This window comes from Lacerta agilis, chromosome 3 (genome assembly GCF_009819535.1).
Source record: "Lacerta agilis isolate rLacAgi1 chromosome 3, rLacAgi1.pri, whole genome shotgun sequence".
Taxonomy (NCBI): domain Eukaryota; kingdom Metazoa; phylum Chordata; class Lepidosauria; order Squamata; family Lacertidae; genus Lacerta; species Lacerta agilis.
The window spans coordinates 83,205,528-83,230,151 of NC_046314.1; the positions used below are offsets into that span (position 1 = coordinate 83,205,528).

Genomic DNA, 24,624 nt, shown 5'->3' on the forward strand with positions numbered 1-24,624 from the left:
GAGTTTGTTCTGTGTTTAATGCAATTTACTCCCAGGTAACTCTGTGTGTAGGATCTTAGGGTGAGTGTTTGATGCAATCCCCCAAATTCACATCCTTTTTTATCCAGTCATGAAGACAGGAACAAGGGAAACCGTACTTGTTTTGAAATAGAAATATCAACTTGTGTGACACAGTTCAGTACTGAAAATGAACTAATTCCACCCCACAATGGCCATCCCTGTGATCAGGTCTTTCTGTGAGGTTTGAATAGCAGTTTGAAACTGTCAGGACAGCAGCTCCTTGACAAAAGGAACTGGCCTTTTAGGTTGTGCTGGGTATATCTGAAGTCAAAGGATGCCTTGCATAACAATTGCAAAAAGCAAACTTCATTAAACAATATTGTCAAAATAAGCTCATTGAACTCCAACCCATCACTTAATTCTTCTTTCTCAATATCCTGATGCTCTAAGTCATGGGTAGGCAAACTAAGGCCTAAGGGCCAGATCCGGTCCAATCGCCTTCTAAATCTGGCCCACGGACGGTCCAGGAATCAGTGTGTTTTTACATGAGTAGAATGTGCCCTTTTATTTAAAATGCATCTCTGGGTTATTTGTGGGGCATAGAAATTCATTCACCCCCCCCAAAAATATATATATAGTCCGGCCCCCTACAAGGTCTGAGGGACAGTGGAGCGGCCCCCTGCTGAAAAAGTTTGCTGACCCCTGCTCTAAGTAATCTAGGTAAATATTTTTTTCCTGCCTCAAGTAACACGAGGAACACAATCTCACTTGGTGGTATTCTAGTTCCCATTAAGAAACACATTTAAAGTAAGACCAACAGTCTCTTCTTATGGTCTCATTGTACCCCATTTGAACTCTTCTCTTTCCTTTCTTATATATTTGTTGTTAAGAAAATTGCTTTAGTTCACCGGTAATTTTTTAAACATCCAAAAATGGAAGCATTGGGACTATTAGAATCATGGAATCATAGAATTGTAGAGTTGGGAGGGGTCCTGAGGGTCATCTAGTCCAACCTCCTGAAATGCAGGAATCTCAGCATGCGGTCCCCCATCCAGTTTGAAAGCATACCAAACCTAGCTTAGCTTTGCAGAATTTTGAGGTGTCCAGTTTGATTTGCCTGCCTTATTCCTGAGTAGAGATGCACAAACCTCTAGTATTCACCAGTTGGTGCATAGTCTCCTTTCTTAATCATACTAAAGAGACTGTAAACCCCATTTTGAATAATTAATACACAACTTTTAATTTTTCAGTTGGACACCCCAGTAAATGCAAAAGGACCTGTAGAGCTCTGGCTGATGGATCTACTGAAAATGCAACAGTCTTCATTACATTGTGTCATTCGAGCAGCCTTTTATCAGATTAGTGATCCAGGGTACCAGCTACTGAACTTCCTTTACCATTTTCCAGCACAGGTGAGAAGTCCGAAAAGCAGTTAAGATCCAGCTATGAAGGCCTGAGGTGAAAAGGCCAGGTTTGCATGCCAAAAGACAAAATGAAAAAGCTTGTCACCTGCACCTATTTTTCTGGATGAGGCTTAGGCATTTGTGAGAATAAATACTGTAGTCATAAGTAATAGGCACATCTACCCACTTTAAGGTTCTCTTGATTTCCTGGACCTGAAATCAATGGTATTTGTAGTTGCTTAACATTAACTTGTATGCGCACAATCCATTGTCTCTGCTAATGGATGTGGTGTACTTGTTGAGGGACATATCTTGCATGTGATTCAACAGGTGTAATGAATGATCTGAAAAGATGTCGATAGTGGTTGCGTTATTTATTTTATAGCTAAATGGTAGTTTGTAGAGAAGACAGAATGGAGAAAGGCTGTGAGTCCCCAGTCCTATGATGTGATCTGCTTTATGGAGGGCAATCAACTTCAATTTTCTGAATAGCAGCATAACATACTGGGTATTTTTATTTGTTCATTCATTCATTTGTTGCATTGCATTGCATTTACATGGTTCTCTCCTCACCCCACTCGTTCTATTCCCACAAAAACCTTGGGAGGCAGGTTAGGCTAAGGGAGGGTAACTGGTCCGAGGTCACGCTGTGAACTTCAGTGCAAAGTACGGATGTAAACCTGGTTCTTTTCAAATATTCTAACTACTAGTAGGTATAAAGGTAGGTAAAGGACCTCTGGACAGAGCTTGTTTTTTCAAGATCAGGGCCCAGGAAGACAAATGTTGCTCTTGTAATTCCATGAGCCTTGATACCCAATGAAGCAGCAATAATGCTCACTATAAAGTTGTGAGTCACCCATTTATTTGTGGGTGACAAGTCCCCATAATACTGGGGATGGAAGGGTAGCTGGAATTTGCTGGCCATGTCCATTGTCGTATTTGCCACTGTCATTCTTATTTTTTACAGTGTTATTGTAGGCTGTTTTTAGTGAGTATTCCAGAAGTCAAAGTTCCTTCCCATATGAAGCTTCATGATAAGCTTTCAGATGTGCTTCATCCTGTTTCTTACTTTCAGGGAAGAGTCATACTTGTGCCATAAAGAACAACAACCCTAACTGTTTTACCTTTGAGGGTTTCTAAAGAAAATATTATTAATTGTCTCTGTGCTTCACTATGGCAATATGGTAAAGGAATTTACAGGGTTGCTTATGGACTTCACTGAATGTATGTGAAAATGATGATAGAGAAGAGGACCCTTGAAACTTCCTGATTTACTTCCCGACTCCAAAGGAAAATCCATATCAAAACCTCATTTGTTAATCGTTCTAGTTAATCACTCTAAATTATAGTTGAAAAGGATGAGTTGGTGTTCTATTAGTTATAAATTGGAATGCGCTATAAATATTCATGCACATATTTTATTTGTTAAATTTATTATAGGTAGGGTTGCTGGGAATTCAGATGCTGTGGACACATGATTCAGAAGAGGCATTAAACAACGCAAAAGATGATAGGAAAATAATGTCAGTAACAAATCAGAAATTTCTGGATATTCTGAATACACTTATTGGCCAGACAACTCATGATCTTACGAAGTTTGACAGAGTGAAGTTTGAAACCCTCATTACTATTCATGTGCATCAGCGTGATATATTTGATGACTTGGTAAAGTATACATATTAGCTGGGATCTGTAATGTAGTTCATGTCTAACTGATCAAGTTTTGCTTTGTACCCAATATCACTGTTTGGCTTGGCCGGGATTGTGTGAGAGAATCAGTCTCAAAGAAGGAGGCGAAAGACAGTCGCTAGAGCTCCCTTATATTTTTCTCCTCTGAAGAGTAATTGGGCCATGGTTAGATGTAAGCAGTTAACATGCACTGTTTCTTAAACATCCACCACAGGATGGCTAAACCTGTACACTTGTAATGGTGGCTGGCAAGTACTTCATTGAAGAAGTGCTGCCCAGTAAGTCATTAAGGCCTTGGCTGGGAGAGAAATAGAGAATGAAAACAACAGAATTAATCAATATACTAAAGCACAAAAATAGAAAAGGTATGGTGACAAAAAAAAATCAGAACAAAAAATGTTCCTAGTTACTGGAGTCGAGTATTAGGAGAGAAAATAGAGGGAATAATTTTAATAGAGTAACTTTTTAATTCACCAAGTGAATTATACTTCTGTACTGATTTGATATAATTAATGTTTCTTTTTTTAAGGTTAAAATGCATATAAAATCGGTGACTGATTTTGAATGGTTAAAGCAGTCCAGATTTTATTTTAAGGAAGATCTCGATCAAACATTGGTGTCGATTACGGATGTTGATTTTGTTTATCAAAATGAATTTCTGGGATGCACAGATCGGCTGGTTATAACACCATTAACAGATAGGTAAGAAGAGTGGATTCATTACATATTATCTATAACTGAATAATGATAACAATCCAAAATGGTCAAGGCGAGGGAGAACTGAAGGCAGTTGGACTACCACATCCAAAACTCTGCCAGCCTCTTGCCAGCAGCGTGGAAGTTAGGGCAGAGCAGCGCTCTTGCAGTTCTCTGACCATCTCCCCTCCCTCCTACTGCAAGGGACCTATCATAGACTTGCAGAGCCTGAGAATCTTTGAGCTCCATAGTGGGGACCTGATCCTTTTGCCACTGCTGCTGAATGGGGGCTTGTGTGTTACCCGAGTTCAAAATGTAGAGTGAGGTTCAATAGCATTGTATTTGTACACATCCTTATTCTATACTGCAGTGATCTGGATTTACATTTACAGATGCTACATTACTTTAGCTCAGGCTTTGGGAATGAACATGGGAGGAGCTCCAGCAGGACCTGCTGGTACCGGCAAAACAGAAACAACGAAAGACATGGGCAAAGCTTTGGGGAAATACGTAGTAGTATTTAACTGCTCAGATCAAATGGATTTCAGAGGACTGGGCCGTATTTTCAAAGGTAAGGCCTGGCTTGTTGGACATATTGAAAGTGAGTAATGGAATTAACAGTGTTCAATGAACCACTGGTGTTCGACATAAGCTCATCAGATACTGTAGTTACTATCTGTCACAGTATCTGCCCAAGCCAGTGTTCGGAAGAATTTTTAGGGAGCTGTAATTATGGTGATACAAGGGGGATTCTGCCCCCTGCTCATGCTGCTCACCAAGCCTTCTCTCCCCACCCCATGGAAACTTCTTAGACCTTCTCCTTTCTACCCTATGCAACTTCTAAGCCCTCTTTTCACCCTCCCAACCCTGCTTCTGAAACTGCTTCCCTGTTCTGCACCCCCTTGAGCCTCAGCCAATATGGCCAATGATCAGCAATTGTGGGAGCTGTACTTTATTTATTTATTTAATTTATATACCACCCTATACCTGCAGGTCTCAGGGCGGTTCACAGGATAAAATCAGAATATAAAACCACAAAATACATAGTTCAGCAACATCTGGAGTTTAGTGCATACCAGTCTTTCTCATTGAAACCTGTATATTTTTAAAATTCTTAAATTGGAATATAAGAACAATATTCAAATCCTATACCCACTTATATGAGAGTAAGTCTCATTGAACTCGGTGGTAATTCTTGAGTAGACGTTGATGGAGCTGCAAGGTTCCTGCCCTGTGGAGTTTACAGCCTAAATGCAGCAAAGAGGAATCAAGGGAAAGAGATTCAATTCAAGAATTTACTTGGGAGCAAGCCCAATTGAATTTAGTGGGACTTACTCATGAGTAAACATTTGCAGGATCGGCCTGCCAATATCTGATAAGGGGAAATTGCAAGATAGAATAATAGTTTTTATGGAAAACTGAGTTAAGAAATGTAATAACAGTTTGTAAGATGCAAGCTGAATGTAATATGAAATTAAAATATATTTGCAATATAGTATACAGCAAATTGTAATGGTAATAAACAGTTTCTTGTTTCATAATTAGAAACGTACTGCCCTATTTCCTCCCTCCCCAAGGAGTAATTAATTTTTTAAAATGGCCTTAGCTTTGATACTTGTGTTTAAAAGAGAAGAGAAGGAAGATTACATTGCCATGCAAAAGTTAAGAAAAACAAATTCTACACCTGTAGCATATACAAGGAAGCGTTTCATATTGGATCAGAAGTGAAGATTTACTGATTCAAAGATCCAGTGCCTAGGGCTGCAATCCACGGCACACTTCTCTGGGAGTAAATCCCTTTGAATTCAATGGGATTTACTTCTGAACAGGCATGTATAGGATTGCACAAGGTAATATTCATGCAAGTTTAATTTCTGTCTGCCATGAGACGATTCTCATCAGCCACAGCCAGCACAGCCATGCTAGCTCTAGCCAATGCAGGATGTAGTCCAGAACATCTGGGGAATGCCAGGTTGGCAAAGGCTGGCGTACACACTATGGATTTCTGGGGAAGTACAGGGCCGATCTAAATGCCATGGCCCCAACACTGAGATGGGTAAAAAGGCTTTTGTATGAGGGCTGTAGCAATTGTGCATGCAAAATAAATTGCTGAATTGAGTAGTTGGGATGTGGTATTCTGACATCAGTCTTACGAAGCTTTGGGCATGAGAAACCATTAATTTTCTTAAAAGTTCTTTCCTTATGAGTACTGCAGCTGCTCAGGAAAGTTGTAGGAATTGGTATGATACGCTCTTGGTGAGTACACACACTCTTTTCTTCCCATTCACGTCTTTGACAGACGTATGTATGTGTATATATTGGGGAAAGTTAACATTTTAAATGGTATGTTTGAGCAAGCGCTGTTGCTTGCAGACACCATACAAATGGCCTTGCAAATACAGTGGGTGACGCCAGCAGATGGTTTGCCGTCAGTTTTCTACAACATCAGTACATACCCAGAAACAGTCTTTTGAGGTTTCTTCTCTACATATAGCTCTGGAAGAGAGATCTTGCCCAGGCAACATAGAAGAGTGAAAATTTTAACCACAGAAAGGATATAATCAGGGTAAAAAAACCAACCCGTTTTCCTCTTTTAGGACTTGCACAGTCTGGCTCCTGGGGATGCTTTGATGAATTTAACAGAATTGAATTACCGGTGTTGTCAGTAGCAGCTCAACAAATTTATATCATTTTGACAGCAAGAAAAGAAAGGAAAAAACAGTTCATATTTTCCGATGGAGATGTTGTAGATTTAAACCCAGAGTTTGGAATTTTTCTGACAATGGTAAATTTATTACGATAATTGCACACTTTTAATTTATTGATGAGAGAAAATCAATCATATTTTTGTTTTGCAGTATACTTGAAAATAAATTACCTTTGTGGTTAATTACTTTGTCTAACAGAGCAATATATTTGAAAACATTAAATTTATAATACCTTAATTAGGATAAATAGAAATGTCATGAAATTGTGGGAAACCTTTGAGTTCTTCAGAACTCTTTGTCAGGTGAGATATTATAGAAAGCAGGAAGGGAGATGAGGAATATATATACCGGTGTGTGTGTGTGTGTGTGTGTGTGTGTACACTATTTTTCTAGAAAAAGAGGTGCCAGAACTCACCATGAACATCTCCCTCTTCCTCTTATAATGGCAATAGTGCCCACCTGAGAGGTGCCAGAACTGAGTTCCAGCTGAAAAAAGTCACATATATCTCTATCGCTATCGCTATAGCTATCTCAGATTTATATTTATATTTATATTCCATGTTTGGTTTATAATTTGTTCTTCTCCTGTGGTAATTTTCCTTGTGATCTTAGGGTGAAGGACAAGACACAAATTTTGATAATAAATAATTGAATTCAAAGAGGATATAGATGCATGCCATAAATCACAATTGTGCACAAAAGTTGAGACATGTGCCAAATACTCTCAACAAAATTGCCCTAAATTCTATGTTTAATTGCAGAATCCTGGGTATGCTGGACGCCAGGAGCTTCCAGAAAACCTAAAAATTCAATTCAGAACTGTTGCAATGATGGTTCCAGATAGACAGGTACTATTTATCACTCTTAGGCAACATATCTCTCAGCTGCATACCTTTACAAAAGAAAAAAATGCATTGCTCTTTCTGTTATTTAAAATATTCTAATATTAATAAAATTCTTAATAATGTGCTATTTTTTCAGATAATCATGAGAGTGAAACTTGCAAGCTGTGGCTTTATTGAGAATGTCATACTGGCTCAGAAATTCTTTGTTCTCTATAAGCTTTGTGAAGAGCAGCTTACCAAGCAGGTAATATTGCATCACCAATATAGTGCAATAGCTGTAGACCAATGAGTGGTGCACAGGTAACAAAGAGTAGCGAAACAGGACCTCTTAGTTCCCCAGAATTCTTACTTGTTAGCCTGACCTAAAAACCTTTGTAGGGGCCAGGGCATATTTCATTATCTGCCATGGCCTATTTCTGCAAAGGGACTTATTTGCTGGTTGCCACTTCTTTGACCAGAGCTGGTCTGTGATGGCTGACATTCTTCGTGTCCTAGGCTTCCTGGACCCGCCACAGGATTATACCCTGACACGACTAGCATATGTGATATTATAGTGATCAAGTTTTATGCCTTCAGGATATTGTAAAGTATTTGCTCTTTGATAAACCATAGGTAACCATTTGAGTGACCATTGCACTCCACATTATCTCTGGACTATATGTTCAGGGATGAAAAGCAATATTCCATATGGTCAGCTCTGTCGCTACCTCCAGCCCCAGAAGTGCTCAGAACCTCCCCAGGTTTTCTCAGAGCGTGCCCTGTTGGGGACCTTGCTCAAAGAGTTTGGTTGCCCCCTTTCACCACAGGATGTTGCTCTTGCTTTTGTTTTATATACCTTTTACATACAAAGTTTGTCTTTTCTCAATGAACATCCAATGCAATATATTACATTAAAGTGCTCTGGTACATTCTCTTAATTTCTCTGGTTAGGATTTTGAGTTTTTGCATTTTAGAAATATTACGGCTCAGCACACTGTTCTGGCCATGTTACTATTTATAGCATTTGTCGCTTTCATTTTTAGGTTCACTATGACTTTGGGTTGAGAAATATCCTTTCAGTGTTGAGGACTCTTGGATCTCAGAAAAGGGCAAGGCCCGATGACAGTGAAATGAGTACTGTCATGAGAGGACTAAGGGACATGAACCTCTCTAAACTTGTAAGAACCCATCCATTTAAGATTTTCAGAGGTTACTTTACAATGTGGCTACTACGTATTTTTCTCTTACTGCTGTCGTTTCAGATGTGTTTCAAATATTCCTGATGTCCTAAAACTAATTTAAAATCTTTAGGCATGGTGTGCATTCATTGAGTATAAAGGGCTCCACTCTGTACAGCTACTAGACAGAATTGAGTTTATAAATAAAAGAAGAACAGAAACACATGAACACTTTTCTATAAGCACTTTCGTGAACACTGATTATACTTATTCTGTTATTTAAATAGGGTTTTGAATTTTGTAAGCAGTCAAATAAAAAAAGACTAATTCAGGGGGAGAGCTGTAGCTCAGTGGCAGAGCATCTGTTGTGCATGAATAAAGTTCCAGGTTTAGTCCCCAGCATCTTCTCCAGGGAAAGAGCCCTGTCTGAAATCCTGGTGAGCTGCTGCCAGTCAGTGTAGACAATACTGAGCTAGATGGACCAGTGGCCTTACTCAGTATAAGGCAGGTTCCTGTGTGTCTTACGGTGTCATTAAGAGTGAAACTCTACTGCTTTATTTCTTTTACCTAAAGTAAATTAATAATGCTTAAAACCCATTGAATTCAGTGGAAGTAGTTTTTCATAACCAATGCAAGTCCTATTTCTTTCATTGGGAGGCATGACTAATTTTATCTGGATCAGTGACCATCTCTACAAATCCATAAATTATTGTGTTTTGTTTATTTGTTTGTTTTTCCAGGTAGATGAAGATGAACCCCTTTTTCTTAGTCTTATAAATGATCTCTTTCCGGGGTTGGTATTGGACAGCAATACATATGTTGACCTTCAGGCAGCTGTTGCAAATCAGGTTGAAGAGGCAGGACTGATTAACCACCCACCTTGGAATCTTAAGCTTGTACAGGTATTACACTGTACCTCATAAACCTAAACTGCAGAACCTACAGATGTGAATTTTTGCTCTAAATCACATTTTTCACATTCAAGCTGTCTCAGAAGATCCCTCCTTGCCTGCAATAACAACCCAAGTATATCACATTATGTAACTTGCAGTGTGCATATAGTTGTGCATTATTATCCAGAAGCAGTGATGGTGATGATAATGATGACGATGATGATTATACCCCACCCTTCTGGCTGGGTTTCCCTAGCCACTCCGGGCGGCTTACAGCATATAAACTTTCTGATACAGGGCTGCCTTCAGATGTCTTCTGTAGTTTTCAGTCTCCTTGACATCTGAAGGGAGGACATTCCACAGGGAACCTTGCATATTTATTTTTCATGGTATTGAGGTATACTGCCTGTTATTTGATGGCAATAGCATCTCTCTCTCTCTCTCTCTCTCTGTGTGTGTGTGTGTGTGTGTGTGTGTGTGTGAGAGAGAGAGAGAGAGAGAGAGAGAGAGAGAGAGAGAGATCCATAATCAGGACCAGCAGTGCCATCCTTTCTCTCCCTTTCCCTCTCTGTTCTGAAGGAGGGCCTGGTGCCTAAGCCAACAGCTCATTGTTCAAAATATTCCTTGTTCTCTACCAATGCAGTTTCTAATTGACTTCAGCAAATCTTAAAATCTCTTGTATACCTAGATACCGCCACAAATCTAGATACCGCCACATACAGATACAGAGAATAAAGTTTGTATAAATGTCCTCAAGCACTACCTAGATTTAACCTTAGGCTAATTGTTTTTCTCGTGGCAGTTGCCTTGCCTAGTCCCAGGTAAACGTACCCATTCCCTCCCTGCTTTGCACCGGGGACATGCTCAGGAGGAAGTCCTTAGGAAGACAAGCTCAGTAAGAACACAGATAATCCTAATAGTTATTTCTGATTTGGCCACACTTTTTTCTCCCTCCCTGTTTTAGTTGTACGAAACTTCCAAAGTACGCCATGGCTTGATGACACTTGGGCCAAGTGGATCTGGGAAAACAACTGTTATAACTATGTTGATGAGGGCAATGACGGAGTGTGGATATCCTCACAGGGAAATGCGTATGAACCCAAAAGCTATTACTGCGCCTCAGATGTTTGGTAAACTGGATACAGCAACAAATGACTGGACAGATGGAATCTTTTCCACACTATGGAGAAAAACGCTTAAGGCTAAAAAGGGTATGCCAGCTATAGTGTGTTCTATATAGTGCATATGGGAACGTGATTATCATCTCTCAGCGTACTGCTGAAAAGGATCTTCTGTTTGCAGCTGCACTAATTGGTCTCTGTTCTAGTAAAAATAATTAAGATAACTTGAGTAAGTAATTAAGATAACTTGAGAATCATATATCCATTTAATATAAAACTGTAATAATCTTAGGACAGTATCCAACCAAGTACAGTAGTTCCACAAGCACAAGGAGTTCTGGCTGCGCAATGGAATTTCCCCTCCCCCTCCTCTCTTTCTGCATGTCCCGTAATTCTGTTCTGGAAATTTCCCCTGCCCACCAGAGCAGATTTTGAGACAGGGTGCATAAGGAGAGGAGAGGAGAAGTTACTCTGTGAAAACTGAAATCCTAATGGAATTACATCATTGGATACTACCCTTACTCTTAAAAAATGTGTAGTGAAATTTCATGGCGACAATGCTGCAAATTTATTCCAGTTTAAGGCTTGAGACACATTGATTTCTATAGTGCTTAAAGATGTGCAGTGCAGCCTTAAATTAAGAACTGGAACTCACAATTGGAACTCTCTCAGTGGTGTAGCCTTCGCTGAGCTATGTCATTTCAGCTAGCAGGTGAGATAATCACATTTTGATACTCCTCAATATCTAAACAACAAGCACCTTCCCTGTAATTGTTGTTGTTATTCAATGTTAGCCTCCATATTTCAGCCATATCTCTTTGTTTCCAGGCGAGAATATTTTTCTGGTTTTAGATGGCCCAGTAGATGCAATTTGGATTGAGAATCTGAATTCAGTGCTCGATGATAATAAGACTCTCACTTTAGCAAATGGTGATCGGATTCCAATGTCTCCTACTTGCAAGTTGCTCTTTGAAGTTCACAATATTGAAAATGCATCTCCTGCTACAGTTTCTAGAATGGGCATGGTGTATATCAGTTCTTCTGCACTAAGCTGGAGACCAATATTGCAGGTACACTTTTGCAGGGCTGATCACTTTTTCTTTTTCTTTTAAATAGTGTGGGTTTGTTTTTTTAATGTAAACTGTTTTTATGACTTTTTTACAGGGTTGGCTAAAGACTCGTACTACACAAGAAGCTGATGTGCTGCTAGGTTTATATGATAAAGTGTTTGAAGACGCATATACATACATGAAATTAAACCTTTGGCCAAAAATGGAGCTTCTAGAATGCAACTATATCATGCAGGTATATAGTTACTGTTGTCTCAGTTGTTCATACAGCAATGCATGATTGCCTCTAAAGAAAATAAGCATAGAAATCTTGCTTCCTGGCAATCTTTTGGAAAACATTAAGAACCATAGATATAAAACTGCAGTTTTTCTTGGAGATGAAGTGAAATTTAAGTGAAATTTGTATTTAAGTTTGATTAAGAAAGTTAAACATTGTGTAACATTTTCTTCCTTTTAAAAATATTTCCAGTCCATCAATCTTTTGGAAGGCTTGATACCATCAAAGGAAGAAGGTGGTATTGCATGCTTGGCACATCTTCACAAATTATTTGTGTTTGGCCTGATGTGGAGTTTAGGTTCCCTCTTAGAACTGGAAAGCAGGGAAAAGCTGGAAGCCTTTTTAAGAAGCCATGAAAGCAAAATAGATCTGCCACAAATTCCTAAAGGTTCTGCAGAGACAATGTATGAGTATTACGTTGCTGATTATGGTAAGTGAAAAAGCAGTGCAATGCTCTTTAATAATTAACTGCACAAACCTCCAGTACTGGAGATGTTCTTTCCAGCATGTCGCTAAACTTCCAAAGAAAGGCTTATGTAATAATGAATGAGGACTAATGAACTGAAATACAGTCTAGGTGAGATGGTGGCTCTGTACAGGTGTTTCCAGTTGGCGCGTGACTGCCGATGTGCAGCTCCTTTTGGACCTGGAAGAGGGTGGGGTGAGCTTGTGTGCACTCTGCTGAGGCATGTGGGGACCAGGAACAGAACTCCTCTGCGTCAGTGAGAGGTGGCAGCAACAGGGGGAAGGTCTTTTTGATTTCCCTGAAACACAAATAAGTTGATAAATAAAATGGTGGCTACTGATACTGTTAGTGCTCTAAGTTTTGACACTTCCGAAATTCTTTCTCCTCTCTGAAACATAACAGAATTTTGGCAGAAGCTTGCAGATTCCTCTGCATCATTTCATGCCAGCCCTACTTCAGACCTCAGCCTTCTAACTCTGTAAAGAGGGCAAGATTGTGTACTGGAGTGGGGGACGGGGGGAGATTAGCAGTATAAACCTGCTCCCTCTCTCTTGCGTTTGTGCATGCAATTATTTACATGTAAGTAATCTGAATGCCTGAATAGGGCTCTAGGTGGATGAGCTCAGCTCGCTAATGGCTGAGTTTTGATTGTTAAGACTTCTTTCCTAAAAGAAGCAGAATTAGGGAGTGTAAAGCTTTCCTCTTATTTCTTGCCATTCTTCCTTACAGTGATCACTACGGAGTGAATGAACTTTATTCTGAATCCACCAGTGACTCAAAATCACCTATGTGATAACACTCTGGAGATTCATGTGACTGAGCATAATAGTATGAGAAAAGATGTTGGCTTCTTTTAATTCACCAAGGCTTTTGATCCCATGTAGAATAGGTCCAATGGGTTCTATGTCATCCCTTGTCCCCTAGGAAGTACTGTGGAGTTGCTGGTAAAAGAAGTGAAATAATTAGAGCTCTTCCACCATTATTTTGCTACTTTTAGGTGACTGGGATCATTGGAATAAAAAAGTTCAGGAATATAATTATCCAACAGACAGTATTCCTGAATATGCATCTATTCTGGTTCCAAATGTTGACAATGTCAGAACCCAGTTTTTAATGGATACCATAGCAAAACAACACAAAGTAAGTGCACATTTTCTTTGCAAAGTATGAGTAGGTAATGTCTTTTTATGCCCTAACTATCTTATTATATATATGTCCTTTTGTGTCTATGATTAACAGCAACAACACAGACTATTGTAGACACAGAAAATGTGCCTCTGCTTGATTTTTTTTAAAACCAAAAACCCGCCCTAATGCAGCCCCTGTGACCCATCTCATTCCATCTCCTAACTTCAGCAGTGGCTATTCTGGGGTTTGCAGTAGGGAGAAGGGGACTGGGAATCCCCTATTGAATATGTGACCTTTTGCTCAATATAGGTCTAAAACCAAACAATGATTTATAGGGCAGGGGTGTCTAATCGGTTTGGTGTGCAGATTTGCCCTCCCCTCAAGCAATCCCCCCACCTACCCACCCAACTTAACCCCACCCCCATCCCCAATTTTGGCAGCAGCAACAATAAATAAATAAAATTTAAGCAGTCACAGCTCTCAATTGAAAATGCCCAGATCCAATCCTAACTGAATGATGATTTAGCAATTATTGTTTCAAAAGGGAGTTAGCAGTGAGCAAAGGGATTGTGGTGTCCTTCCTTCCCCTTTTATTTCCCATAAAAATGTATTGGATTTTGCCATTTATATTTTGGTAAGGGCTGAGGCCTGAATAGGATGTGAAGGTAAATAGTAGATTAGAAAGAAAACCAACATAATTATATTAAAAATTCTGTTTCAAACCATTTTCTTGCAGTGAATTAGCTTTGTTGTACAAGCCTGATAATAAATTGTCGTAACGTTGTTGCAGGCAGTGTTGCTTATTGGTGAACAAGGAACAGCGAAGACTGTAATGATTAAAGGTTATTTAAAAAAGTACGATCCTGAAGAACATTTATCAAAATGTTTAAACTTTTCCTCAGCAACAGAACCTGGAATGTTTCAGGTAAGCTGTAGGTTTGATAATCAGTTCTACATGATGTGCTTGCAGAAATATTTGAAATTCTTTTAAATAACCTTAAGTGTAGCTGCCCTGAGCCCTGGTTCTGAGGGTACGGGAAAACGGATAAGAATGAATGAATGAATGAATGTAAACCCTGATCTCGTTCTCTGTTTTTAACACTAAGTTCCAACAATATTCATGCTCCCAAGTTATTTGGGAACTTATCTGAGAACTTACATAAACTGGAAAACACATTTTAAGAATGTTTTTTTAAAAAACAAACAAACAAGGATTTGTAAACTACTTTGGCGATTACTTACATATTTCCCCCTCTTTTTGTGTTCTTTAATTGCTAAGAGGACAATAGAAAGTTATGTGGACAAACGGATGGGAAGTACCTATGGACCGCCAAATGGCAGAAAAATGACAATATTCATTGATGATATTAACATGCCAATTATTAACGAATGGGGAGATCAGGTAGAGTTATAAAATTGTGCATAGTAATATTGCTAAGTACTGCTTCACTCTGTAATGTCTTCAGTAAAAGTCTGGTGTACTGTGACCTTGGGGAAAGGGCACATCAAAGAATGCATGTTCCATGCCTTCCATGGCATAGGGGTCAAAAAAGGAAAAAAAATGATAGCTCTTCAGAGTGCCCAAGTCAACCTAGCCCATTGTCCTCAGGAGGAAGCCCCAAACCCCAGGAACAGCCTTCCCAAAACCCAGAGCTGCCTCAGGATTCCATGGAAGGCTCTTCCCAAAGAAGAGTATTGCACTTCATTGCCTTGGGTAGGCTTAAATCCAGGGCTCCTATGCCTCCCCAACAGGGGTGGGTGGGTTAGAGGGGGAGGCTAGCGGCTGTTGGTACTCCCTGTTCAGTCATGTCCAATGGGGTTTAGGGGAAAAGCCTACAGAAGGCTTCCCACAGGGAAGCAAGAACCATATCTCCCCAATCTCTGTAGAAGAGCCTCAGTTAGCCATCCAGCTTGCCCAGCCTGTTCCGTGTCTTCACTGGGTTTTGTCCTTCTCTCTGAGGCTTTTTATACTCTCCTGTCCCCCCTCCCTTCATTCTTCCTAAGGCACAGCAGCCAGGCTCCTTCTCCACCATCAGACAGCTGATGGAGAATGTCTACCCTTCTTCTCCACATGTGGAGCCTCCTGGCGACAGTCATAAAGTTCTTTCTAATGATGATTGCAATTGCCTTTCTTGTAATTTGAATCTACAGTGGTACCTCGGCTTACAAACACCCCGGGTTACAAACACTTCAGGTTACAGACTCCGCTAACACGGAAGTAGTACCTCGGGTTAAGAACTTTACTTCAGGATGAGGACAGAAATCACGTGCCAGTGGCGGGGCGGCAGTAGGAGGCCCCATTAGCTAAAGTGGTACCTCACGTTAGAAATGGTTTCAGTTTAAGAACGGACCTTTGGAACGAATTAAGTTCGTAACCACTGTATTGATTCAGAGGTTGGTGCCTGGTAGTGTGGATTAGGGCCAACTTAAAGGGCTAGGTACCAGCAAAGGACAAATGAACCCTGACTGTCCATCACATCTGGATCCAATCTGGGTGCAGGTGCAGTTTTGGCACTGAATCACCCTGGGTTGCTTTGATGTACAGTGGTATCTCAGGTTAAGAACTTAATTAGTTCTGGAGGTCCGTTCTTAACCTGAAACTGTTCTTAACCTGAGGTACCACTTTAGCTAATGGGGCCTCCTGCTGCCGCCACGCCGCCACCACATGATTTCTGTTCTCATCCTGAAGCAAAGTTCTTAACCTGAGGTACTATTTCTGGGTTAGTGGAGTCTGTAACCTGAAGCGTCTGTAACCTGAAGCGTCTGTCACCCGAGGTACCACTATACAAACTGTTAGCGTTTTTTTTTGCTAACATTGACCACCTCAGATGTGACATGGCCTGATTCAGCCCACAGAAATTTAAGCACCATGTAAATTTTATTGATTTAAATAGGACAAAAGCATAGACATCATCAAGTGTAGCATATTTCATACTGTACCCTATGTCTATAATAAAGTAACAAATTATTTGGCTAAATTAGCAGGGTTGTATCTCTGGTATTTTGTTTTCAATGAATGGTTAACATTTCTTCTATTAATTCCATAGGTAACAAATGAAATAGTGAGGCAGATGATGGAAATGGAAGGAATGTACAGTTTGGATAAACCTGGAGATTTTACTACGATTGTTGATGTGCAGTTAATAGCAGCAATGATTCACCCAGGAGGCGGTCGAAATGATATCCCACAGCGCTTAAAAAGGCAGTTTACGGTTTTTAACTGCACTCTGCCAACCAATGCATCCATAGACAAAATCTTTGGTATATGTTTTTCTAGTAATTTCAAATTGAATGCGTTTTATATTAATTGTCTAGGTTGCCCCTGTGTAGAATGTAAATTCCTTTCTCTCTTTCTTAAAGCAACAGAGATTCTAAAAAACAATGACTTAAAAAAACAACAACCAAGGATTACAGATGTGAGATAAAACTACAGTTAAGGCCATTCTGTATAAAATCATTCGAATGCCTAGGCAAACAGAAAAGTATTAACTTATTTATTTGTTATATAGGTTTTATGCTACGTTCTTCCTTCAAGATAGTAGCACTGGAGTGTTCACAACATAAAACATATTTTAATATTCATTCGTTTCTACTCTGTTGCTTCCTGTGAAACATCTCAAAGCTATCTGTCTAATTTCATGTATACAAACAATTTCTACATACATGTCTATTTGTTCAAATAGGTATCAAAATGAGATCTGTGATTATGAGATTTATGCTCAAAAGTAGACAGGGCAGTGAGAATGCCATACCACAAAGTAGTGGATGGGGGCGAGAGCTCATCCTCCCAGCCTTGAAGCATAGGATAACTCTCTTGGCAGTCTTAAGGGCTTGCACAATCTGCTTTCATTGCCCATCTGTTCGTTGGTTTCATATAAAAAGACCATTTCAAGTCCAACTCAGATAAAGACTGGGATAAACACTTAAAAGTTGCTTTGAAAGACAGAGGGTCTTCAAGAGGCACTGATTTGACACTGTCTGATACGTAACAGGAAATATAAATACATACAAAAAGGCAGTCAAAAATCAAAAACATTTGAAACGCAAGGCAGCATCTAACTTGCGCCTAAAACTTTTTTCCATTAAATTTTTATTAAATTTCTGCTTTACATTTTAAAAAGGCACCTAAAACTTACTGGTGAAAATAAATGTTCTATAGATGTAGTGCCACTGCCATAAGCACATTTCTACATTAAATAAATTGTTATGAGCTAGATTTTTGCTTGTACAATAAATTATAACATAACTCATTTGCAATGTCCACTGCTTAGTACCTTCTTTGTTTCTGAAGCCGTATCCTTGCTCTGCTGCATTTTGTAGTCAAATCAATCCTTCAGCTGAACTCAGTGTTAGTAATCCCATACAACCAAAGGAGAGACCAATGAAGATTACAAACACATACACGCTGCAAGAAACTTGACTTCTCTTTTATTTCTCTTGCATCAAAACAGTAGCTATTGACTTGTCTAAAGTTAAGAACAGCTGTAGATTGTTCCTGGAGATGTATGTTTAGCGTTCAGCCCTTCATGAGAATATGTAATTTTGGAGCCATGTTAAGGTTATCAATATACTGTTATTTTTCAGGGATAATTGGCTGTGGATACTTTCATCCATGTAGACATTTCAAGCCTGAAATATGTGATATGATACCAAAATTAGTTTCAGCAGGCAGAATCTTGTGGCAGTGGACTAAGGTAAAGATTAACATAATTATTTGAAAAATATTCCCTATATATGGGTTTAACACAGGATTAAAATCTGCTCATATATTGCCTATAATGTATAGGTTCTGTAAAGTTTCCATTGTTGGAAGGAATGGAGTTGACTGGGGAAGAAACTACCCATGCATCCATTCTTGGTTCTAGATGAGCAGATCACAGAATTGTAGAGTTGGAAGGGACCCCAAGAGTCATGTAGTTCAACCCTCTGCAGTGCAGGAATCAATGCTGAAAATAACATACAGCCTGGAGCTAATATTTAGTCATTTCTTCTGATCACATTTTATTGGGAAATTGTGGTTTCAAAACTTGAATTTGCATATTGAATTGGAATTCTTGACCTCAAAATTCCCATCAACCACCATCAAAGAGGCATGGAATCACCCAAGGGAAGCTTCAGATTTGCCCAAATGCATGAAAAACTTTTCACTTTCTAGGTGTTGCTGGATTCCAGCTCACATCATCCCCAACTATTGGCCATGCTGGCTAGGGCTGGTGAATGCTGGAATCCAACAGCACATGGAGGGACACAAGTGGTCCTTTCTGTTACATAAACAAGTGCACTCCCTGCCAGAAGGATCTATGCTCCAGGTATCATTTATCCTGTGAATGAAGAGGTGAGGAGAACTCCTCTAGATCCTGTCACAGCTCAAGATTCCAAGTGCCTCTGGCTCATTGATGGTTGGTAGTTGGAGACCCATTGTGGTGTAGTGGTTATCGTGTTGTACTAACACAGCGGGTGGCACTGTGGTCTAAACCACAAAGCCTAGGGCTTGCTGATCAGAAGGTCGGCAGTTTGAATCCCTGTGACGGGGTGAGCTCCCGTTGCTCGGTCCCTGCTCCTGCCAACCTAGCAGTTCAAAAGCACGTCAGAGTAAAAGTAGATAAATAGGTACCGCTCCGGTGGGAAGGTAAACAATGTTTCTGTGTGCTGCTCGGGTTCGCCAGAGGCGGCTTAGTCATGCTGGCCACATGACCCGGAAGCTGTATGCCGTCTCCCTCGGCCAATAAAGCGAGATGAGCACCGCAACCCCAGAGTCATTCATGACTGGACCTAACAGTCAGGGGTCCCTTTACCTTTACCTTTACGACCCGAGAGACAAGGGTTCAAGAGTAACCTTGGGCCAGTCAACAACTTTCAGCCTAACCTACCTCAGGATTGTGGCAAGGATAAAATTAGGTGCGAGAACCATGTATGCCACCATGAGGTAATGGAAGGAAATGTGAGGTGCATAATACAATGAAATAAAGTCCCTTTACTGCCCTTATGAGGTTTGCCATTTAAAAAACAAAACAAACCTGTAGACCTCAGTGCAGGCCCTGATTTATTTATTTTTTATGCCTGTTCATTTGCTTTTGCTTTAGGTGAAAATGTTGCCCACACCATCAAAATTTCATTACATCTTCAATCTGAGAGATCTTTCCAGAATTTGGCAAGGAATGTTAACTATAAAATCAGAAGAATGTGCGAACCTCAGGACTCTCCTGTCGCTATTTAAACATGAATGCACGAGAGTAATTGCTGACAGGTATGATCATTATATTATTTACTGAAGAATTGTAAACACTGAGATGAAGTCATGCCAGTGTGACATTGTGTTCAGCCATCTTGATTCAAAATGGCTCCCCACACCCAAGCAGTGATGAAGTCTTTCACCCCCACCTTGGGAACCCTTGTGCTGAGTTTGGTGACAGTATCTCAAGAGGCTGTTGAACCTATAGAGGATGAATGGACAAACAATTTCCCAAAATATATAGTAGATCTAATCCACAGCTGAGGGACACCCACACCCACATAAATCTTTGGCCATCTTTTCACTCTTACAGCGGAAACATTTTATTCATCGTACCTGAATTGTGTCTTCTAGATTTGTTTGTGAAGAAGATGAAGCGTGGTTTGATAGAAACTTTACTAGAGTTATTGAAGAACATGTGGATTCAGAACTGGTACCAATAATTGAAGAAGAACCATATCTTGTTGATTTTTTACGGGATATGCCTGAGCCAACTGGTGAAGAGCCTGAAGATTTTGTGTTTGAAGCACCAAAAATTTATGAATTGGTATTTATTTACTTAATTCCAAACCCCTCCTTTATTGGGTTCCAACAATAGCATGCTCAGATCTGTAATGGATTCCTATACACGGACCGGCATGGGGACTCTCAGGCCCCAGGATCAAATGCAGGCTTCCAAGCCTTTCTGTCCCCAAAGACTGTCCACAGGCCATGCCCCTCACTTACTGGCCCTGCTATGTCCTCTCCTGGAGTGCTTTAGTCGGCTCCACAATATGAATGTACTTGAACTGAATGCCTTTGGACCGTGGAAGGCTGACCATGAGGGAATGCAGCCTTTGGGCTGGAAAATGTTCCCTACTCTCTTGACTATAAATAATCCCAAATGTTGCTAATATTGTGGATTATTGCTAGAGGAAATTCAGAGTTAGAACTGGATGAATCAGGGTGTGGGGTGGGGACGAGAAAGACGTATTGTGCTGCTGTTTTTATTTGCCTGTAATGGAATGCAACAAGGGTGAGGAAGGCAGGCAGGGCCAACACCAGGGCTTCCTGCGCTCGGACTTTTTCCTCCTGCACCCACATAGGGCCAACAAGACACCATCTGCCCTGTTGAAATGAAGAAGACGTTGTGGGACATAGGCAAAGACAACTTCAGGGACTATTGCCCATCTGCCCAACTTAAACCGACTTACAACAGTTGCCCTGTGGGGAAGAATATGGGAGCATGTTAGCTCCTTCCCTGTGAGGCTGGTTGTTTCATTTTGTAGCATGTGGTTCTGGGTGTTTTTGCAGAGCGGGGTGTGTGCATTAGAAGTGATCATACAAAAGAATTAGAAAACTAAATCTAGAGGCAATCCACTGTTATATGCAGCTACCGCTTGGGCTAAATAGCCCACCATTACAGTGGTACCTCGGGTTACATACGCTTCAGGTTACATACTCTGCTAACCCAGAAATAATGCTTCAGGTTAAGAACTTTGCTTCAGGATAAGAACAGAAATCGTGCTCTGGCGGCGCAGCGGCAGTGGGAGGTCCCATTAGCTAAAGTGGTGCTTCAGGTTAAGAACAGTTTCAGGTTAAGAACGGACCTCCGGAACGAATTACGTACGTAACCAGAGGTACCACTGTAGTGGAATAAACAACATAAACACTTCTCAGATACGGAACTGCCCACGAGTTAAGTCAGTCCTGGGGAATACAGATACCTATACCTCACTGAAATTTGTTTTGACAAATCCTGTCTTGTGAAGAATAAGTTGATACCATATCATTTCTAGGATATGATCTGTGAACAGAATAAATAAATAAAAACCTGTTTGGTAAACCCTTAAGGACATTTTTCAAAGACATGTGATTTTCTTTTATTCATATTTTTAAAAATGCTTTTACATTAATTTATTGAAACTATTTTTTAGGGGGGAAAGCTATCCTTATTTTCTTCCTTTTTAGATTCCATCTCTTGAATTCTTATCTGACAAACTGCAGTACTATCAGAAGCAGTATAACGAAGCTGTTAGAGGTGGATTCCTTGATTTGGTGTTTTTTAAAGACGCTATAACACATCTTGTTAAGGTCTGAATGCTTATTTAAAGTTATAGTCTTCATTTCATGTCCTGCACTGGTGGGGGAAGGGGGAGTCATGACAGAGCAACTACCAGCTCACATCCAGGAAAAAAGATGGGAATGGTGGCTTTATTTTTCCCTTTTAGCCTGCCCCATTGCTTCCATTGACTCACTCCAGTGAGAAGGAATTTACTACTCCACAGCTAGGGCATGCTGGGAGAATGGCAGTGGGGAGGGCATAGAAACCTTCAGATCCATGGCTTCCCCAACACCTCTGCCAATATTCCCATTTCTGAACCCATCACTGGTGGAGCAGCATTGGAGCATTTTGCCGCAACACCAGGAAGGTCTCCGGTTACACTAATGGAGGACCTTCCTTTTCAGCAGTGGGGCATAAGACTGCTCCCTTCGGAAGCAATCCTAAATATGGGGAGCCAGCAAAAATTATGCCATTTTAGATTAAGTCATCATATAGCATATACAGCATATAGTTACACCAGACCCAAACTTCATTCAGGAGCGGAACTGCTGTTGGCAGTGGAGAAACAAGCTTTTAAAATCCAATTTGTGTTACACCATCCTTTTGCCTGCTTAACTTACACCAGGTTGTCAGCTCATGTGACTGAGCTGAATGGATTTAGGATTCAGCCTAAATCCCCACCTTTGGTCCTGTCTATGCTATTCCCCTGGAATGCCCTTCATTCATGGCTTAAGAGCCACCAAGTTCAGCTCAACTGTCCAAGCCCCAAGTGAGCTGGGATGAGGGATTTGGGTCAGCATACATGTGACCGAGTTGGGTCTTAAGCTAGAAACCAGCCAGGTGAGTTGGGGATCCACCACATCCTAACTTCCTCATCCCAGTGAGTCTAGGGTTAGGACCGCACCCTTATTTTATCGAAACATTTATGAACTTCCTTTTATCAGTGTCTCAAGACAATTTTCAAAAATTGAAAGCAAAAAGTAAACAACGATAAAAACAAATAAAACAAGCAACAGGTAGAATAATAATTTTATAGTCAGATAGTTTAGAGGTAGTAAAACAATTTTCAAAAGTCTGGGTGAAGGGGGGGGGAGTTTTTGCAACGAATTGAAAAGGAAACAAAGTTGTGCTCAGCTGTATTGCTCTGGAAAGGGCATTCTGTAACTGGAAAAGCCTTGAAGATGAAAGCTTCACCTTTGAAGGAGGTGGTATTTGAAGAAGGACATTGGCTGATTACCTATAAAATGCAGTTGATGCTCCTTTTAAAAAAACCTGCAGGAGACCATATAAGAGAGAATTCTGTTGTCATTCGAGATATGTGTGTGTGTGTGTGTGTGTGTGTGTGTGTGTGTGTGTATATATATATATGCCAAATTTACATGCCATATTAAAATATGCTGCCATTGTATAAGTAGCATTGGTGGAGAAGGATATGGAATTGAGAATATTGGGAAGATTCATTAAACTAGGTACCATTGGATGGCTCTTTTATAAAAGCTTATTACAAAAATATTTTTGGATAATTATTTAACTTTGTTGACTTTGCATAATGAATTAAGTAGATCATCTCCCCCCCTTTTTTGTAATGCAGATTTCACGAATAATTCGTACAGCATGTGGAAATGCTTTACTTGTAGGAGTTGGTGGTTCCGGAAAACAGAGTCTTTCCAGGCTAGCCTCTTTTATAGCTGGATATAGAATATTTCAGATAACTTTAACACGGTGAGAAAAAAATACATTTCAATTAAGTGGTTGATGATATGCTATTTTCCCTATATAATTAGAAGCTACTGTTTTAGAAGCTACACCATTATATGAGAATATAGAAGATGAGATTCATGGCTAGATGGCCATCATAAAGATAGCCTGGCATATTCATGTGTTCATGATGTTACTGATCCTATGGTCTATGACAGGCATGGCCAAACTTGGCCCTCCAGATGTTTTGGGACTAAAATTCCCATCATCCCTGACCAGGGGCGTCGCTGGGGAGGGGCGGTAGGGGCGGTACGCCCCAGTGACAGGGTGAGCAGCGGCGGGTGGGGGTGACAAGCGCCCCCCCCCGCGCCGCCGCTCCCTCCGTCACCCCTCGGATGAAAGGGAAAAGGGGGGGAAGCAAACTGGCGCTTTTCTCCCCTTTCGGTCGCTTCTTTCGGTGCCGGCTGGGCTGCAGAGCCGCAGCCCAGCCAGCGCTGAAAGAAGCACCCGAAAATGAAAAGGGGGGGGAGCAAACGGGCGCTTTTCTCCCCTTTCGGTCGCTTCTTTCGGTGCCGGCTGGGCTGCAGAGGCGCAGCCCAGCCAGCACTGAAAGAAGCGTCCAAAAGGGAAAGGGGGGGAGTAAACGGGCGCTTCCCCCCCTTTCGGACGCTTAAACGCGCCAGCTTTGCTTCTCCCCCCCCCCTTTCGGCCGCCCCTTTCGGCGCCAAAAGGGAGAGAAAAGGAAGCAAAGCTGGTGTGTTCAAGCGTCCGCTTTGCTTTCCTTTTCCCCCCCTGCGGGGGCATCCCCAGGGGCGTGGCATCCGGCTGTGCACGTGCGTCATGACGTCATGACGCATGCACATGCCGCAATGCCCCGCCCCCAGGGGTACCTCTTGGCTTGCCGCCCCTGGAACCAAGGGGCTAGAAACGCCCCTGTCCCTGACCACTGGTCCTGTTAGCTAAGGATGATGGGAGTTGTAGTCCCAAAACATCTGGAGGACCAAGTTTGGCCATGCCTAGTGTATGAGGATATAATGTAGACAATTTCATACTCAACAAAGTTGTATCAAAATTCATCAATTACTGAAGAGATTGATAATGTTGAAATAATGGTTTGGCTCCAAAAGTTCCCCTACATGTGTTGGGGTTTCCACTTTACCTGGTTATGGCCCCTCCATGCCCCATAGTATGCCACTC

At 40.8% G+C, this 24,624-nt stretch overlaps 1 protein-coding gene across 1 annotated transcript in view; it reads left to right on the top strand.

Annotated features, from left to right (window-relative positions):
* DNAH8 (dynein axonemal heavy chain 8) overlaps nucleotides 1-24,624 on the top strand; it is a 117,030-nt gene that overhangs the window by 43,184 nt on the left and 49,222 nt on the right. The window contains exons 37-58 of the mRNA XM_033144581.1: nucleotides 1,251-1,412; nucleotides 2,844-3,068; nucleotides 3,622-3,794; nucleotides 4,181-4,359; nucleotides 6,386-6,573; nucleotides 7,258-7,344; nucleotides 7,478-7,585; nucleotides 8,364-8,498; nucleotides 9,239-9,400; nucleotides 10,356-10,602; nucleotides 11,341-11,582; nucleotides 11,677-11,817; nucleotides 12,052-12,289; nucleotides 13,323-13,465; nucleotides 14,244-14,378; nucleotides 14,733-14,855; nucleotides 16,501-16,714; nucleotides 18,038-18,147; nucleotides 19,537-19,700; nucleotides 20,040-20,232; nucleotides 21,636-21,758; nucleotides 23,321-23,451. Of these exons, the coding sequence (XP_033000472.1) occupies nucleotides 1,251-1,412; nucleotides 2,844-3,068; nucleotides 3,622-3,794; nucleotides 4,181-4,359; nucleotides 6,386-6,573; nucleotides 7,258-7,344; nucleotides 7,478-7,585; nucleotides 8,364-8,498; nucleotides 9,239-9,400; nucleotides 10,356-10,602; nucleotides 11,341-11,582; nucleotides 11,677-11,817; nucleotides 12,052-12,289; nucleotides 13,323-13,465; nucleotides 14,244-14,378; nucleotides 14,733-14,855; nucleotides 16,501-16,714; nucleotides 18,038-18,147; nucleotides 19,537-19,700; nucleotides 20,040-20,232; nucleotides 21,636-21,758; nucleotides 23,321-23,451 (3,623 nt within the window). The remainder of the gene's footprint in view (nucleotides 1-1,250; nucleotides 1,413-2,843; nucleotides 3,069-3,621; nucleotides 3,795-4,180; nucleotides 4,360-6,385; nucleotides 6,574-7,257; nucleotides 7,345-7,477; nucleotides 7,586-8,363; nucleotides 8,499-9,238; nucleotides 9,401-10,355; nucleotides 10,603-11,340; nucleotides 11,583-11,676; nucleotides 11,818-12,051; nucleotides 12,290-13,322; nucleotides 13,466-14,243; nucleotides 14,379-14,732; nucleotides 14,856-16,500; nucleotides 16,715-18,037; nucleotides 18,148-19,536; nucleotides 19,701-20,039; nucleotides 20,233-21,635; nucleotides 21,759-23,320; nucleotides 23,452-24,624) is intronic.